General features: G+C 49.9%; 1 protein-coding gene across 1 annotated transcript; it reads right to left on the minus strand.

Moving 5' to 3' along the window:
* Window positions 1-768: 768 nt before the first annotated feature.
* On the minus strand, window positions 769-18,032 carry SEC61A1 (SEC61 translocon subunit alpha 1). Its single transcript, XM_027585207.2, has 12 exons — window positions 17,884-18,032; window positions 17,558-17,625; window positions 14,654-14,719; window positions 14,486-14,564; window positions 13,417-13,548; window positions 11,389-11,498; window positions 10,940-11,093; window positions 7,162-7,322; window positions 5,303-5,500; window positions 4,842-5,033; window positions 4,359-4,435; window positions 769-2,831 (listed from the first exon to the last, which is right to left on the minus strand). The coding sequence occupies exons 1-12, from the start codon at window positions 17,888-17,890 to the stop codon at window positions 2,645-2,647; spliced, it is 1,431 nt and encodes a 476-aa protein (XP_027441008.1). The 5' UTR covers window positions 17,891-18,032; the 3' UTR covers window positions 769-2,644.
* Window positions 18,033-18,210: the final 178 nt, after the last annotated feature.

Consider the following 18,210-nt stretch of genomic DNA (forward strand, 5'->3'; position numbering starts at 1 on the left):
GAAGGCCCTGCCCGCCTGTCCCTCGGGAGTCACCGAGGAAGCACCAGGCCAGCGGCGGTGATGGAGGGTCTGGGGCAAGGCCTTGTCTGCGACAAGCGTGACAGCTTCAAAACCCAGGTGAGTGGGAAGTCTTTTCCTCACGTCACCCTGGAAATGTAGTCCTGTTCTCCTTGGAGTGGAAGCCCTTGGAAGACTTCTGCGTGGCCCATTGCAGGGGGGCAGCCCTCCTGTCTGCCACCACCATCCACGTGATGCTGGGGTCCAGGGCAGGGTGGAAACCCTCCTGGCTCAGCGACGGGTCTGCCTGGCCAGTGACCGGATGTGCAGTCTGCTGTCACAGCCAAGGGCAACGGTACCCCTTGGCCCGGACTGGAAAGGTGGGGAGGTGTGGGCCACGGGCTCCTGCCAGCACTTTACATGGGGACAGCACAGTGGGCTGCAGTCACAGGTGAGATGCCAGTCCCCTCCCACATTCCCGGGAGGGCCTCAGGGCTGCCCGCACACTGGCCCCACACCAGCCCATCACCCGCGTCTCACTTTACCGGAAGCTGGGGTGTGCAGCTGACGCCACCACCAGGAGAAGGCAGTTTCCCAGGCAAAATGCCTTTCTGACGAGGCACTTCCATCCAGGGGAGACCTGGGGAGACCTGGGGCACCCTGTGCAAAAGCAGGACTCGACTGCACCTCACACACACCCGGAGGACACCCCAGCTCTGCACTCACCGGCCTTCTTGGGGGCTGTAAACCAAGAGAACGTGACCAAGTGGCTTGTAAAAAGTTGGCTTTATTTGTCACTTATTCACCTTAACTCAGTTATGCCATTTTGGCGTCCACAGTGACAGTCCCCTGGAAGCTGGGGTCAGCCCCCACCTACCGTGATCACGGACCACAGAGCACGAGCCACGCAGGGCCCCACCCATGAGGCTTGCGCCCACAGCGTGCCCACGGATGGGGCCGAGCGAACTGCGTGCTGCGGGGAGGCTTCGAGTCTCTGCTCAGGACTGGGTCTGACAAGGCCACGTGTGATATGGTGGGATGCCCTGGACTGGGGGTGGTCAACAGACCTGTTGGGCCCATCCTGGGTCTGCTGCTGACTTGCCGGGTGGCTTTAGACAGGTCGCTTCTTGTCCCTTGGTCGGTCTGTTTGCTGGTTAGCGCTGCGAGTGAGGTGTCCTAGGAGCTCGGACTCAGCTCTACTGAGTCGGGACCATGGCTCTGTGCTTCGAAGGCCACTGTGGGCCTGCTGCTGGTGGGGCATCTCTCTCCGTGGGGCCCTGGTGCTCCCTTCTTAGACCTGGGGCATCCTCCAGGGAGAACTCCTCAGGCTCGTGGCGCCCAACTCTGCTGTCCCTGCTGTCAAGCACCGCCTGTCCCCCAAGGAGCCTCTCTGCAGACCTCAGAAAAGGTTCCACTGCCTAAAACCTAGGTCCCCTGTTACTACAAACAGAACTCATTTTAGACATCGTCTTTTCCTATCCAACACTGGAGCAACTTACTAAAAAAGCAAAAACAAAGACCCTAAGCTCTCTGACCCTGATTTTGCCTCGGATGTGGGGCCTGCACCCTCCTCTCTGCGGAGTGGTGCTGACAGACGAGGACAAGGTGGCATCTGGTCACTTACTTAACATGCATTTGGTCCTAGGCACAGTGAAAAAAGTGCTACATACACGACAGGAAGGTTTCAGCCTGGAAGGTACGGTGGCCTGTGAAAGCGAAGCCGTCTCCCCGTGTGAGTTCCACCACGGCAGTGAGCGGGAGGCCTGTCCATCGACGAAATGGAAGGACTGCACAGACACGCATCACTTCCAGGGTCCTCCGTACAGAGTCCACCCGGCTGGGCCAGGCGAAACTCCGTAAGGCTGGTGAATCCTGGCCTCGCTCAATCAGAGGACACAGACCCACGACAGAGACAGACAGACATGGTGGAGCCAAGCTGACTCCGTGCTCTTCAGCCTCAAAGCCCGAACAGAACAGTCAACGAGAATAGCCAACAGGCACATGCAGAAAAATTAACAGATGGCCCAAGAGTGTCTTCTGGAAAACCCATCCCTTTCTTTTGGAAGAGGCTTGTTCCTAAAAAACTACTTATAAAAAGGGAAAACAATGGTGTCTTCCAGAGAAACAGTTTGAAGCCAGATACTCTTACCCCTGATTGTGATAGGGACTCACTTGTGAGTCATGTCCACCAGAAAACATGATTTGCTCTCAGCCTCGTGCCCTACGGCCACAACGGAGACATGGCTACGAGGTTTGTGCTTCTAACCAAAAAGACGTTCCCTTGGTGGGGGAACAGCTCAGACCACTGCAGCCGCCTACGGCACTGAGCAGGTGCAAAGGTTAAAACAAAAAGTTACATGGACACGGGGACAGTCCTTTACCGTCCCCAACTCTGGCAGCTCCATAAAACCTCCCTTCTGCCCTCTTTTTGCCAATGCCAGAATAAAAAGCAAAATTTCAAACTGGAAAAATTCTAGCACTTTACAAAGTGGAATGAAAGAATATGAAATTCAAAAACATTATTAAACAAAAGTCCCGGTGCCGCAGCAGCACTCCCCGTGATGAGCACCTGACAGTGAGGCCTTGCTGTTCCCATCCCTTGCAATTCCGGGCAGGGCCCCCTCTCCCTGGTCCAAGGAGACACGGCTCAGAACAGGAGGGCCCCCATGCTGCCGACCTCGCTCTGCTCCTTCACGAAGATTTCAAAGTACTGGTAGATGATTGTGACTGCGAGCAGGATCCCGGTTCCAGACCCAATGGCGCCCAGGAAGTCGGCCAGGACGGAGAGGGCCCCGATGCACAGCCCGCCGAAGGCCGCAGCGGTGGGGATGTACCTGGGGAGTGGGGACCGATCAGCCATGTGCCACCATGGAGATCCCCACCCCCGGCCTGGCCACGAGAAGGGGCCGGGCCGTCAGACATGCCCACCTCTGGTTTAGGAACCTGACTCCGAGGTCACTCCACTACCTCCTTGAACCTTCACTGACTCACATGCCTTGATGGCCTAGACTAGGGCTGTGCTGTCCAGTAGGTGCCACATGAGGCTCATGAAATGGGACTACTCCAAATCGAGATGCTGAAGACATCACAAGAGGTTTTGAAAACAAGAACATAAAATATCTCATGATGCTTTTTCTTATGTTATCTACAACTTGAAATATAGTCTGAACATGTGGAATTAAATAAAATACATCATTAAGTTTAATCAGTTTCTTTTTACTTTCAAGATATAACCTACATGCAACATTTTGTTAGTTTCAGGTATGTATGTATTTCTTTTAACGTGGCTAGTAGAAAATTTAAAATTTCCTAAGTGGCGTGCAAACTATTATGACTGAATGCTGGTATAAATCTAGAGGCCTCAGAGGAGTCTTATGAAGAGAACATTGCATACCGCCCCTGCAAGAGATCTGAAAACAACCTGAAACTTGCAACACTGGCTTTTCCTGTGGTTGCTTCCTTTAGGTGAGGCGATCAAGCTACAGGCCGGGCCGTGGGACAAGCCTGGTCTGCCACCTGATCTAGGGAACAGTTCTGCAGGGACACAGCCTCCTTCATCCGCGTACGAACTGTCTGCGGCCACTTCCCAGTGGCGGCGGAGGAAAGGAGCAGTCACGGCAGGCTCGAAAAGCCTGAGGTACTTAGTACCGCCACCCTGCTGCCTAAGAGGCAGCTCCATGGTAAGTGAAAAGGGGGTGCAAATGGCAAAGTGGCACATGCACACTGCAAGGGCCAGCCCGGAGCGTCCTCCTCTCCCGTATCCGACACCCAGCTGGTCACCAAGTGCTGTGGCCTCTCCTCTGCGTCCCCAGGTTCCTGCAGCACTTGGGGCCCCCTTCTGCCCCTGGCCCAAACTCCCACCATGGCCTCTGGGCGGTTGGCCTGCCCTCCCTCTGGTGGGTCTGCCTCCAGCACTGAGTGTCCTAAAGGGACCCTGGGCACTGTCCCTTCCCTGCGCAGCCTCACCAGGCTCACCTCACCTCAGCCCTCATCTGCACTTGGGCACCACCCCTCAGAGCACAGGTGTGTGTGTGTCGGGGGGGGCAGTGAGCCCCGTGCCCCAGTGGCCAGCTCACTGCCCATACCCTTACCACACCCTCTTGTACCCATGGGGCCGCGGGCCACTGTCTTGCTCCCTGGCGGGTCCCTCTTTGAGGAAAGGGGCTGCATGCGTTTATTATCCCATCCCCAGTCTCCAGCATCTTAGCAAGCGCATAAAGAATTAGAGACACAGGGGTCTTTTCTATCCTGTTACCCAAGGGTAGGAGTTAATGAGCCAGAAATCCCTAAGCCAGATCAGGATGCCTGGTGTGAAAGGAAACCACATATGCAGAGTCTGGGGGCTGGGGACCAGCACTCACCGGTTGAGTTCATGGACCATGGAAGTCTCTCGATGGCCCCTCATCACCATCTGCTGCTCCTTCAGCTGCTTTGCAACCTGCATGATGCCCACCAAGGAGACAACGTTAAATCTGAAACCTGAACTTGAAGGGAAGGCAGACGTGTCTCCTGGTGGGACTCAACGCTCACATCTTTTTCTCTTCCGCGCCCTCAACACTCACACAGGTAACTGTGACTTTGCCGTGGAGAAGTCACGTGACGAAACCTAACCGCACACTGTGGCTCCAGCTTCCCCAGCTGAGCGCTCCCTTACCCACTGGGCTTTTAGCTTTGGCCACTAAAGGTTCGGAGCTGCCCCGCAATGAGCATGGAACATCTGCGGGTGTTCACAGACCGCTTTCTTAGCAAGAGGAGACAGGCTGAGACCCCTCAGGCCCCAAACGGATAAGGACTATTGCTTCCTGGTTTAACCTCTCTAGACACTTACTGTAACTTATACTTACATCTTTGGCAGAGGAGCCCGAGACCTCGATCCATGTTTTGGAGAAGAACGCACACGAGCCGAGCATGAACACTATATACACCACGGCATGGACAGGATCTTCTAACACGGAGCCAAAGGATTCTGGTGGGGACAGGTAATAGCAAAGGCCGCCGACTGGGTATGCACGCGCTGGGCCCCCGGAAGAGGTATCCTGGAAAAGAATAACGCAGAGAGCCTGTGAGGGCCATTTCCTCATACCTTCGCATTAGGACAGACAGTTCTGAGCAGATGACAAAGATGACACAAGTGCCCGTAGTACAGTTCCCTCACCGAAAAGGGAGTTGAATGTGCTGAATCTGTAAAAGGCATGATTAGCAAATACCTATGGGTGAAGTATGTGGTCACGAGCAAGATGCACGGAGGCACATCCGGCAACCTGCCGCGGCACTAAAACTGATGGCCCCGAGCGGCCGTACTTACAGACCAGGTGCCCAGCAGGCTGACCAGCAGGTTGCCACTGAAGCGGGCGGACAGCATTTGGGAGATGACGTACAGGTTGGACACCAGGGCGGACTGCAGGATGATGGGGATGTTGGAGGTGTAGAAGAGCTTGATCGGATAGGTGTTGTACTGGCCTCGGTAACGGGCTGACTTGATGGGCAGGTCCACACGGAAGCCCTGAGACACCAAACAGAGCAGAATGCCCTTCACTGCCTCATCCGGCCCACTGCCCAGAAGCCCCGGCCAGTCGGAGACAGCCACCAGGGAGCCGGCCCCAAGCACCGCTTCCAGGGCTCTGGTTCCTCTGCCTTACCCATCTCTGCACCTGGGGGCATTGGAACAGAAGGTTCCCAATAGGGGCGCCTGGGTGGCTCAGTCAGCAAGCGTCTGCCTTTGGCTCGGGTCATGATCGTCGAGCCCCACGTCGGGCTCCCTACTCAGCGGGGAGCCTGCTTCTCCCTCTCCCTCTACCCCTCCCCCACACTCGTGTGCTCTCGTGCACTCTCTCTTCTCTCCTTCTATTCTCTCAAATAAATAAATAAAATCTTAAAAAAAAAAAGGTTCCCAGAAATACTGGCTTAAAAATGCACCAAAGCCCAGCAGAGATAATCCCATTTTTTTAAAGATTTTATTTATTTATTCATGAGCGACAGAGGGAGGGAGAGGGAGAGGGAGAGGGAGAGGGAGAGGGAGAGGGAGCGAGAGCGCGCGCAGAGGGAGAAGGAGGCTCCCAAGGAGCAGGGAGCCTGATGCGGGACTCGATCCCAGGACTCTGGGATCACGACCTGAGCCGAAGGCAGACGCTTAACCATCTGAGCCACACAGGCGCCCATTTTTGTCAGAAACCAAAGTCCAGCACATAATATCCAGCTCTATGTGGAATACACTAGAAGAGCCTGAAGAACACATGCCCAAGTCCTAGCAGTGCTTCTCTCGCCTGTGCTTTCAGTGGCTCCAAGACCATGCCACCACAGCATCTGCCTCGCACCCCAGAACAGCCATTTAGGAGGTTTCTAATCATACACAGAAAAGCCAAGCTTTTCTATGAATATGACCTCTCCCTCGAAAACCCTTGGAGGAAGGGTTTCTTTTGTATGATTTTCACAAACTCTCAGTGCCTAGAACAGGGCTTAGAATATGTAAGACTTAAAATAAAATTTTCATGCTCCAAATGCAAATACTTGCCAAGCCCCTAGAGAGTCCTCTTGTTAGTAATGAGGCATCTGAGTCTTAGCCAAAAGAACAGAACTGTTAGCTCCTCGGAAAAAGCATTTGCCTGGTTTAAATGCCTTTCCAACAAGCATTCAACTACTCCCTCAACTGCTGTCTCTCCTTGTCAATAAATATTAGGGTACAAAGTGGCCGATCAAGAAATACAGAGATTAATCTGACTACAGAAAAGCCAACTGGCAGCTCAGCTCTCTTGTTCAGAAGTGACGCAGACGAATAATGTGAAGGATAAGAGGAAGGCCTTTTCCACGCTGAGGCTCGTGCCCACAGTTATGGTACAAACTCTGGGTAAGACAGAGACGCGGTGTTAGTTTGGTTACTTTTCACTTCTCTTGAACTAATAACTTAAAAATATATCCTTTCTATCTGTCAGCAGGCCCAATGCAAAGGAACACGATTCCAGAAATGTTAGCTCTGCCTCAACTGTGTTTCGTTCCGGCCAGTCCCCCGACTCGGTGGAAGGCACCTGTCCTCCCAATGCCATCTCATGTCAGTACAAGGCGATGGGATGGGCGCCCCCTGGGTGTGCATGGGGGACGCGTACACCAAAGCATTCTGACACTCAAATGCAGACCATCAAAACTCGCCACGCTGGGGTCTGGACGCACCTGGAAATAGATCACCACTGCAAAAACAAAGATGGTGGCAATCAGATTCATAAGGTTGGGAAGATTCTGCCGGTAGAAGGCCTCTCGAAGGGCTCGGACCTTGTCGGTGCGGGTGGCCAGGAGATGGAAGAGTGCAATGATGGCGCCTTCGAATTCCATTCCTGTTGGTGAAGGAGAGGGTGCACATGGTAAAGAAACCACCCACCAACTAAATTTGGCTCTAAGAATTTTCTCAGTGGCCAAAAAGACTAAGCCCTACCATTTGCAGTGCCTACTCCCATAACCACAGGGAGAGAGTTCTCTCATCCATTGCTTTTGTAGAGACTGCAACCTGCAGAAAGGGCTACCTTACCTTCTTAATTAATCGATCTCAAGTCTTTAGCATGTACGAATCAATGGCTACTGGATGTGTGGCATAATGATCAGTTACAAAAACATAAAGGCAGGGTCTGCTGAACCCCAGTTGAAGGGGCCCTACACTGAAGAGGGGCCTCCAAGCTGCCAGATTCTCTTGCCTGAAACGCCCGGCCAGTCGGAGCATCAGCAGCTCCAAAGGGCGGGTGGGGCTCGGGCTCTGCCCCCTACACGGATGGCCAAGCGCAAAGGACCACACGTGTGTCCACCACAAGGCTGATCCAAATCTGAGTTGATGCCCTACCCCAAGAGGGTGTGGAAGGAGGCAGGCCAGTAAGAGCCAGGAAACCACAGCCACGAAGCAGGCTGAGCTTGCCAGAAACTGAAGGGAAAGAGCGAGACTGGGTACTTGACCTGAGGAGCAGGCAGCAGAGGGACAAGTGAGAGGAACCCGGGGAACACAGGGCTTCAGTAAGGCCTACAGTTGTCTTAATTTTCAAGAAATTTATAGAGTTAAACAAAGCCAAAGCAAGGAACAAGAGCACGGTATTACTGTGTAATCTCTGCTAACCCAGGACAGTCTTGTGTCATGACATAGTCTAGCGGCGCGCATGCCTGAAGCTAGTGCCGTGTCTAGAGCCATGGTCTCTGAGGGCAGCTGGGGGCACCGGTAACAGTCGTGTGAGGTGTGCCCTGGGACTGTCCTGCCACAGCATTTGCTCGTTTCTAACACATGGCGGCTCGCACCACCTGCTGCTGTTCCCGGGCCATTTCAAGACGAGACTGTAGGCCAACCATCTAATGGGCATCACCACGGACCTCTTCTGGAATGTGGCTTCTGTGAAGGAAACACTGTCCCAACTGTAATTCCTCACCTCACCCTGGGACGTTGTACTCAGTCCCCCGCAGCCCTGCTCCCAGGCTTGTGACAGCACTGGCCTGTCTTCGCAGGGTGCAGGGTTCAGGGATCTGAGAGCTGGAGCCAGGACAAGCTCGTGCCTCACAGGGGACGCCGCCCCAGCCGCCAGGGAAGAGCTTGTTCCCTTCTGCCCTCTGTCCACACTGCTGGTCTCAGTTCCGACTCCTCTCCCCCTTGTTCATTCTGCACCAGCCACACGCACTGGCCTTGAACACCAGCTACACTCCCACCTCACGGCCTTGGCAGCTGGCTGTTCCCTTCAAATGGGACATTCTTCGCACACTCCCTCCCCTCAGCAGGGCTTTGTTCCAAGGCGGGGGATGCTGATCACCCAGACTGACCCTGTGACAACCCTCGCAGCATCTCCAACTTCTTTCTCTGTCTTGTTTTTCCCCGAGGTACCTGTTGTAACACCTGCCATGTGGAACACTCAGCTCATTCTGCATTCCCAGTGGCTAGAACAGCGCCTGGTCCTTCACAGATGCCCGGTAAAGTATTTGTTGAGTGAAGGGCAATGCCAGGGTTAAGCTCTAGTTCTCCTAATTTTTAACATCATTTCTTAAAATTCACTACCTGCTGCATCTCTGGGGACAAGACAGAGCTTCCAAGTGTGAAGAGTTACTTCAGGTGCAGAGACTAACGGTCCCCGCTCATCCCATCTGGGCTGTGCCCACTTGCCCAGAGAATGGCTGTTCTCCCGTGAGAGGGTCATGGTCACGAACATGTTTCCATGTGCACAGGCCACACTGCAGCAGAGCTCCAGATGTGCTGCCGTACTGTCTTCTCAGGCCTGTGACCGTTGTGCCTTCTGCCCTCCTCCAGGGCCCAGTCCTCGACACCCCACTCCTCCCTTCCCCCCACCTCACAGTTCTCACAGCAACATTCGCTGCCCACACGTGCGCCTTGGAGTGACCCTTCCTGGCTGTGCTTCTTCCGGCTCAGTCCCAAACATGACCAGCTGACAGCAAAACACTTTTAAAGCCAGAAACACACCCAACTTTGCTCTGCGTTTTTCCATCACCCTTGAAAGAACCTCCTTTGTCCCGTCTCTTACACTCTTATCTCCTTGTGCCCTTGCTCCATGCTTTCCACCTCGGGCCGGCTGCTCAAAGCTGGACGACGGAACAGCTACTGGGCTGTGTTCTCCGCCCATCTTCCCCTCGATTCCAGGCTGAATCACTCCTTCCATGCTCCAACCCCCACTGCCTCACTGGCCTGCTCCTCAACGGAAGGTGGCTTCCGCTTCCGGGCCTTTGCTGACTCCTCCCCTCCTGGGCCCCACTCTGGTATCGCTTCCTCATACTTCAGGATGCTCCCAGGCCGGTTATAGTGAGAGTCTTCACAAACCTGAACCCTTATGATCTCCCTTACCCTCCTGCCTTTTCACACCCATCCCTGAAAAACCTTGCCTTCCACCCTCTCGTTTCTCCCAATTTGTCCTGGATTTCCTACAATTCCACAAGTGCCCAGGGAGGAACCAAGTCTGCTCTGGCCCCTCTTCTCTGAGGCTGACAGTTCCTACGTCAAGGAATCTCTTGGGTGCATGTGGCCTTCATTTGTGCAGGGACCTACTTTGAGTCTCACTAATGAGATCCCTTGGTCTCTGGATGCCAGGGACTGTTTCCAGCATTCATCGCAAAGAAAAATAAATACGTATGAATACTTATTTCTCATGAGACTCTTCTGAGTGAATAACATTGTGATGAAAAAACCTGATTTTCCTTTCCTAATAAGTCACACTTCCCTAAATATTTAGGAAGTTTTATTAAAGACACCGTCTGTAACAAGATTGCCTTCTTTGTAGGTAGAACATTTACACGAGACATACATCTATTTTGAGCCAGGCATCACAGAATTTTATGTTATTTCTCATTAATCCTGGCACCCACGGCTCACAGGCAGAGGAATGTGCCCAAGGCCACTTAGCTACTACCAGCAACTGCCAGGACTTAAACCCAGTGAGCTCCAAGTTCAGGCCTCTCTCCCAAAACTGCCCCTCACACGAGCAAGTGTGTTGGTTCTGTAATTTCATTTTTAGAAACTTATTCACTGCAAGCGACTGCCAAGATCTGTAAAGATGAACATGTGAGGATGTGCACTGTTTCACTGCTGCAATGACAGCAAAACTGGAAACAACCTCCGTGTCCATCACAAGACTGGTTATAATAAATATTGTTTCATCTTTGCAACGGAAGTCCATACCGTGCTGAGGAAAACGAGGCGAAATTATGTATTCAGGCACAGCAAATGTCCATGAAATACAGGAAAAATGCAAGTTAGACATCTTGATGAGCACAAACCTATCTGTGTTTAAAAAATTCTGCAGAGAGAGGTTACTTTAAAAAACAAAAACGAAAACTCTGCTGATACACACAGGAAAATTAGAAGAGATGCACCTAAAACTAAGCTAATTTTTCCTTGGCACAGGAGAACTTCTGTTTCCTGCCTTGCACACATTGGTACTTTTTACTAAACCCTGTCCCCAGGGAAGGCCAGGGCCCTTACCTCGGCCGGTGTTGACAGTGGTGGGGCTGAACGCCTTCCACACGATGGTCTCGCAGATGTTCGTGGCAATGAAGAGGGAGATCCCAGAGCCCAGGCCATACCCTTTTTGCAGAAGTTCATCCAAAAGCAAGACAATTAAGCCAGCAACAAAGAGCTGTGAAAATTTAGAGAGAAAATAAAAAAAAAATAAAGAAACCCAAACAGACTGCGCATTACTGTTCTTCACGGGCCTGGTTCTTTCCTTCCACAGTACCAAGCTTCTCTGCTATCAATGCTAAAGGCAGGGTAGGCCTCGGACAGTAGAGCCTTCCTCTGGTGAACTTGGGAAGGCTACCCCAGGGGCTCCAGCTTCTTCTCATGCTTCTTTTATGTATGCCTCAGATCTGTCATTCAGGAGTCTGAGTGGGAGGGGCTACTCCGAAGGGGGGACACGGCAGAGCCGCACTGACCTGAATGGTGATTAACAGGCAGATTCCAGCACCCATTTCAGAAGGATCTCCATACATTCCTGTCATCACATACACGATGGACTGGCCGATGGTAATGATCATGCCGAATACTGGAATCACAAGAACACAGTGTTCTCAAAGTGGGACACTCCACGGTCTGGAGAGAACAGTTCCAGAACACCTACTGTGCGCCAGGCACCAGGGAGGACGATGATGGACATGAAGAATACAGACAATGCCCGTGAGGAGCTCAATACAGGAACACTCGGTAGCCCCATGGCCAAGGTACAAGAGTACTGAGTACAAGTACTCAAATGCCTTCTAACAAAAGCCTACAACCTCTTTGATTTCAGCTTCTCCTAAATTCACTTTCCTTTCAGTAATGGCAGGAGAAAAAGAGTTGAAGTGTACTAATCTAGTACTTTTTTTTTTTTTTTAAGATTTCATTTATTTGACAGAGAAAGAGAGCGAGAGAGCACAAGCAGGGCGAGTGGCAGAGGGAGAGGGAGCAGTAGACTCCCCAGAGCCCAATGCAGGGCTCGATCCCAATCATGACCTGAGCCAAAGGCAGACACTTAACCGACTAAGCCGCCCAGGCGCCCCACTAATCTAGTTCTTATGAAAGGTGAGTCAGGGAGCAAGGGAATACGATGTCCAGAGGCACGTGATTTGGTGATGGCACTGACCTGCAGCACCCAAACTCAGGTCAGGTCGCTTGGGCTCTGGAGAGTTCCCTAGCTTGAATAAATGCCTGGGCCCTCTACAGGCCCATCATCCGGGTCTGAGTCCAGCAAACTGAATATTAGCTCTGGGATAAAGTGATCCCTTCTCAGCTTGTAGTTAATGTGCTTTTGAAGAAAAAACTCACAAAGTAGTCAATTTTCCTTAGCCACAAAGCTCTTCTGGCCCAAGAGACACTTTCCTTTTTGTATGAACATGTCTTTGTTTCTTCTAGCTCATTAGACTGCATTGTTAGGCACAGTGGAATCCACATGTTTTTATTGGTTCCACAATACTAGATGGGTTTGGGATTCAATTTCAGCTTTTCTGCTTAGTTTGCACATAAAATACAATTTTACTCTGAAGTGCCTGTCAAATAGTTTCCATTTGACTTTTTTAAAAAGTGCCTAATAAAACAGATGTCTTAAGACAGAAAAATTTCAAAAAACTGTCCAAGACTAGAGAGAAAATGGCTGATTTGTGCTTTTGAAAAATAATACATGTGTATATTTTTAAATCCTGATTTGTGTCTGAAACTGACAAGTCTGAATTGGATTTGTCTTTCTTGCTCAGTCATTTAACTTACTAACTTCAGAATATCTGTAAAACATGCTGGTGTGGAAGAAAACATGGCTGCGTAGGTAGCTGTAAATGTCATTTCCTAATTAATACATTTCACTTCACAGCCAGAGGCTGCATGTGGTTCATTCTGAGGACTGGTTACTATTACTAGTAACATATTATTTGCTATAAAGCAAATACCATTATCATCCTCACTATTACAGATGAAGAGACTGAGACTTCAGAGCTGTCATCTAACTTCGTCCCAGCTCAGAGCTAGGACATAGCAGAGCTGGATGGAGAGGACCCCTTTCCCCTAAGCTGAATCCTTTCCAACTCCCAGCAGAGAGAAAACACCACTTGTTGGGTAACTACTGTGTGCCAGGCACTGAGAGAGATTTTACACACACTATTTAATTGAAGTCTTACAACAGCTCTGAAGTTTTCCTTCTAAGTGGCAAGGAAACTGTGGCTGGCGGAGGGTGAGACTGCCAAGCCCTGCAAGCCCTGCTCCTTCTCCTTCCCCTCGATCACATGGTGTCTGGGGCCTGTGCCCCCCATGTCCCCCCGCGCTGCCTGCCTCATCCAGCCCCTCCAAGTGCTCTCTCACTAAAATAGCCCGCAGTACATACAGGGTTGGTGGGCCAAGAAGGTTACATTGTACAAAAACACCTGTTTTTATGCCCTTTAGAGCAAATTTGAATTCTCACCTACAGACATCTGAACATTATTCAAAATCTCACTTACGCTTTTGGGCTCCATTAAAGAGGGCTCGGTCTTTCGGGGTGTCACCAACTTCAATTATTTTAGCGCCAGCCAAGAGCTGCATGATGAGGCCAGAGGTGACAATGGGAGAGATACCCAGCTCCATCAATGTACCTTGAAGAAAGGGCAAGGCAAAACACAGCCAGTATGAGCTTGGAAAAGCAACACATTATTAAGAAAACGAATGAGCAAAATTCGACGGTGTGCCCTGTATACAAATCCAATGTGTTTCAGTTTGCTAGCAGCATTTAATTTCAAAAATAATCCCTAAATATCAATGATTAGAGTATAATTCAATTCATTCTGTTCAGTCTGCCAGGCAACATCTTATTCTGTTTAGGAAGTCACATGGCATTTAAACAGACAACTGCATTTAAATTCACCCCAAACAGATTCATTCTGGTTTCACAGAGATAAGAAAGGTTCGTCTCTTCATCAGTTCATAAAAAAGGATAACATTCAAATAATTTCCAGAGTTTGAAAGGTCTGCACCATTGTATCTAGTTGTGAATAAACCTCTATTTCTATTATCCTAAAATGAGCTACACTTCCAACTGATTTACAACTTAATTTGAACTATGTTTAAAAAGCAAGTTAATCAAAAGCAGTATCAACATAAATGTTCAAATCCTACCCCCCATAGGTAATGGGTTAGAGTATACAAAACACCATTACATATTTTTTTGGACACGTATATGTAACCTATAGATATGAAGATGTAGCTCAGAAATAAATTACATATTCTAAAAATGTTATCAAAACAGGAGAAAGACCAGTACAAATGTCATCATTTCAGTTGTTTAAAAAACATTCTAGTTTTTCCATGTTTTTTTATCCTCTACGACCTAGACTTATCTTGTTATTACAGGTTTTATGTTGCATTCAAGTGCCTCGGTGCTGAACTGGGCATCTGCTCAGGCTATTCAACACAGGGCGCTAGCATTCCTCCCCAACACTCTCTGAATTCCACATAAAGCCAAAGCCTGTAATTTAACCAAAGGAGGCCAGTCAAATCCACACTGCAGAGTGGTACAGATGGCCAGAGTCCTACCTCTGTTAGAGGCTAGAATCACTCTCATCCAATAGAAAGGGTCAGCTGAATCTGAAGACATGATACCAAATAGCGGGATCTAGAAACAAGCAGAGAAAAGGAGGCAGCACACTGACCCCCAGCCTGCTCTTCATCCCACCCCAGTTCTGAAAAAGGAACTGCGCTTACCTGGCAGCACACTAAGAAGATAAAGAGGGTGATTGCAGTCCACAGCACTTTCTCTTTAAACTGAATCTACAGAAGAGAATGCATTAAGGCAGTGGTTCTTTATATAAGCAAGTTAATAGAAATGAACTTGAATTGGACCCCTTTCTCTGTTCACCAGAGAAGTGAGCCTCGAACACTCCCAATTGTGTGCCAAACATAAGCATTGAAACCTGAGTATGTGTGTTGCATACTTTCTATGTACAAGACAGTTACGCAGAGACCTTCACACGTACCATTTCATTTGATCCTCATATCACATAGTGTTATCTTTACAATGAGAAAACAGTCTTAGGAAAGCTAACTTGCCCCAAATCTCACAGCTGAAGTGAGTTTTGAGTGCAAAATCTTTGCTCTTAATCACCAGCATTAACAGTTTAGGATCAGATCCCAGATCAAACAATGTTCCAACAGCAAGGAATTCCTAAAACAGACCAGTCCTTACAACCAGCCAAGGATAGTGATCATTCAAAAAGGTTTTGTAATTGATAAAATCTTGCAATTCTGTAGCTAACCAATTTGCAATGTGTGATAGTTCCACAGTGCATTTGCTATGAATTAAGGGTAAAACAATGTAATAAAAAATACTGGGGGGGGGAAGCAGGGAGAGTTACACCTTTAACCTACTCAATGCCTACTAACAGCACCTATTTAAGACTTCACATCTCCTTGGGTACACAGGTAGGCCAAGTGACTACTGGGAATTATTTTATAGATGACGAGTAAGTACCATCAGATAAATTTAGAACCCCCTCCCAAGGTCCCTCTGGTACCAAGTAGAACTGGCAGCTTTTCCAGGTGTTCTGCCTCAATAACTGAGTGCCTTCCCTAGTACTTGCTGCCTATCCTGCAAGAAAGGGTTTAAAGGGCTTAAAAAACACAGTTAATTACTGTGTTGGACTGAGGATTTTGATATGGAAAAATATCTTGTGAGCGACAGCATTAAGTGAATAAAACTGTGCTCTGAAAAAGTACTTTTTAACTGGAGGGGAGGGGAAGTCTAAAGTCTACACGAGCTCTGAGACACAGTCTGGCTCTCTGGTCAGAATAGAAGTTGAGGTCTTCCATGACTGCCTTTAGGCAGGCCCCAAGAAGACCGCCACGCAAAGGCTGTGGGCACTCACATGAACCTGGGGTGAATTCACAGAACCCTCCTTCCTCTTGAGAATGCTCCCTTTCCCACCTGTCCCCTCACCACACCAAGAAATTAGGAGGCCAAGGGAAGGTAACACCACTTCCGGCTAACTAGTTGAAAGGATTCTTTATGGGAAAAAAGAGTAGACAATTTTTTATAAGACTCCTCATTTCTTAATAACCAAGTCTCCTCTCCTGGATGCAGCCAAATTCAACAGCAAAACTTCAAAAGCTCTTTATCTCAGTCCTGTCTACTTTACCTTTGAAATAGCCCCTGAATCAGCCAACAATCACTTCTCATTCAAAAAGCTTTTGAAATTGATAAAATCTTGCAATTCTGTAGTTAACTAATTTGCAATATGTGATAGTACCACAGTGTATTTGCTATGAATTAAGGGTAAAACAATGTAATAAAAAGTACTGGGGAGGCAGGGAGCCCACCCCATACACCCTCTGTTACAAAAGCCTTGAAACCACTCTCATCTTGTACCGATTTCCAGAGCATTTTCTAATCACCTGGCCCTTCCATTGCTCCCCACCACCCTTTATGTTCTAGCAATATGGTACTAGAGCTAACACCCTCCCATCTGCTTGTCTGCTTTGCACACCATATATACCTTATGCCTGGAATTCCTTTCCCTCTCCTCAAAAAAATTATTCTTCCATTAAAACCACCATCAGAAACCACATCTTCCAGAATTAATCCCTTCCTGAGCCACTGCTACACCCTGCACATGTTTTCACTGCTCCATCTACCACACTTAGTTACAAGGCCAAGGGCAGACAGCTATTAAGAGGTTTGTAAGGATGGGTCCCAGGCTTGTCTACCTCCAGAGCTATAACTTTTCTACTATGCTAGGCTGTTGGGGTGGAAGGGACAACTTTGTATTTTGCCCATCAAAGGCAGCACGTATGTGGAACACTTATACAAAATGATTTTAAGTTAAAAAAAAAAAAGACTTCAAGAATGTTAGTGTCCATATTGATGTCAAGTACAGATGTATATGTGAATGCATGAACAACAGTCTGAAAAGAATCTGAAGACAAAAATCTTTTACTATTCATTCTCTTGAATGCAAGAATCTAAATAAAACTTCCCCATTGTTTAACAGCTTCACTAACATTGGCAACACTCGCTATCCTGTGCTGTGTAGGAGCAGAAATTCTGATGAAGTTTCTGCATTTTTATCTTCTCATGTTTTAATATGTCTGCTGTAAAAAGCAGGGTTCACAAAATGCCCTTTTTCTCTGTACCTTTTATGGCGACTGTCAGAGTACTAACTCATATGCACAGGACAAAGTGACTGCTCTTAGCTCCTTTTAGCACATGCATACTAAAAGCTTCTCCTAGGAAAAAACAACCCAGCCATGAAGTGCTCCTGTTGGAGGTGAAGAAGGAAAGGTAACTCAATCCGAGTATCCTGAGGCTTTTGAGGCCTTACTCATTCACCCCCGAGATCCACTTTTGGGACAGAGCAAACCAGAGGCTTTGTTTGCTGGAGTAAAATCCACAAAAGATGCTCCAAATAAAGCACCATGATTTCGGTGGAAATTCCCACACAACCAGGTCACCTTCCCACAAAGCTCAGGAGTATACACAACTACACTCCAGGAGAAAGGGATGGAAAACAGAGTTTCCATCTGGTGTGTTGAAGCCATTTTTAATTGTACTGTAAACTTCGAGCGCCCAGACAGTTCATGAAACCTTCTTGGACGGCGATTTCGGGAACTTACCTTCCTCTCCGGCTTCTGAATTTCCGGCAGGATGACACAGAAGGGCTTGATGACTTCCAGAAATTTGACTTTGATGGGAGAGACAAAAGCAGAGTTAGGGCACGTAAAAACCTTCCCCGCTCCCTGGGGAAGCGTTCTGCCTAGCATGAGGAGCAGGGACTAGGGGACCTGACCGCGCGCGGGGACCCGGAGGAGGGCCGGGGACGCGGGCCTCGGTCTGCGGGGACCCGGGCGGGCCCGGGGGGTGGCCGCTCGCCCGGACCGGTGAGGGGAAAGGGGATTTTGATCCTTCCCGGCGTCGCTGGGGGCTACCCCGAGGGACTCACTCGCCATGGCGGCGGCAGCTCGGGCTCCGGATCCCGCTTCTGCTCCGCTCCACTCCGGGTGAGGTGAGGCTGTCCGCGGCCCAACCCGCTCCGGAGCGCTGCACCTCCACCGAGAGACACGTCAGTGCTAGCACCGCGGCGAGCGGCGCGGCGCGGCACGGGGCGGAGTTGGGGGCGGGCCGCAGGCTGCTTCCGCTTCCTGCCACGCGCTGCGGGCCGGCCGCGGCGCCGCACCGCAGCCGCCGAGGCCACAACTCCCGGCATGCAGCGGGGCTCCTGGGCCTCCCGGGAAGAGGGTGCGAGACGCCGGGGCGGGGCGCGGGGCAC

Source organism: Zalophus californianus, chromosome 1, assembly GCF_009762305.2.
Source record: "Zalophus californianus isolate mZalCal1 chromosome 1, mZalCal1.pri.v2, whole genome shotgun sequence".
NCBI classification, from domain to species: Eukaryota; Metazoa; Chordata; class Mammalia; order Carnivora; family Otariidae; genus Zalophus; species Zalophus californianus.

Excerpts from the sequence above, each read along its gene's own strand:
- SEC61A1 (XM_027585207.2), bottom strand. Across the intron at positions 14,565-14,653 it reads TCTTCTTAGTGTGCTGCCAG|ATCCCGCTATTTGGTATCAT; the intron begins GTAAGCGCAGTT and ends GCTTGTTTCTAG. Across the intron at positions 4,436-4,841 it reads CGGGCTCCTCTGCCAAAGAT|GTTGCAAAGCAGCTGAAGGA; the intron begins GTAAGTATAAGT and ends GGCATCATGCAG.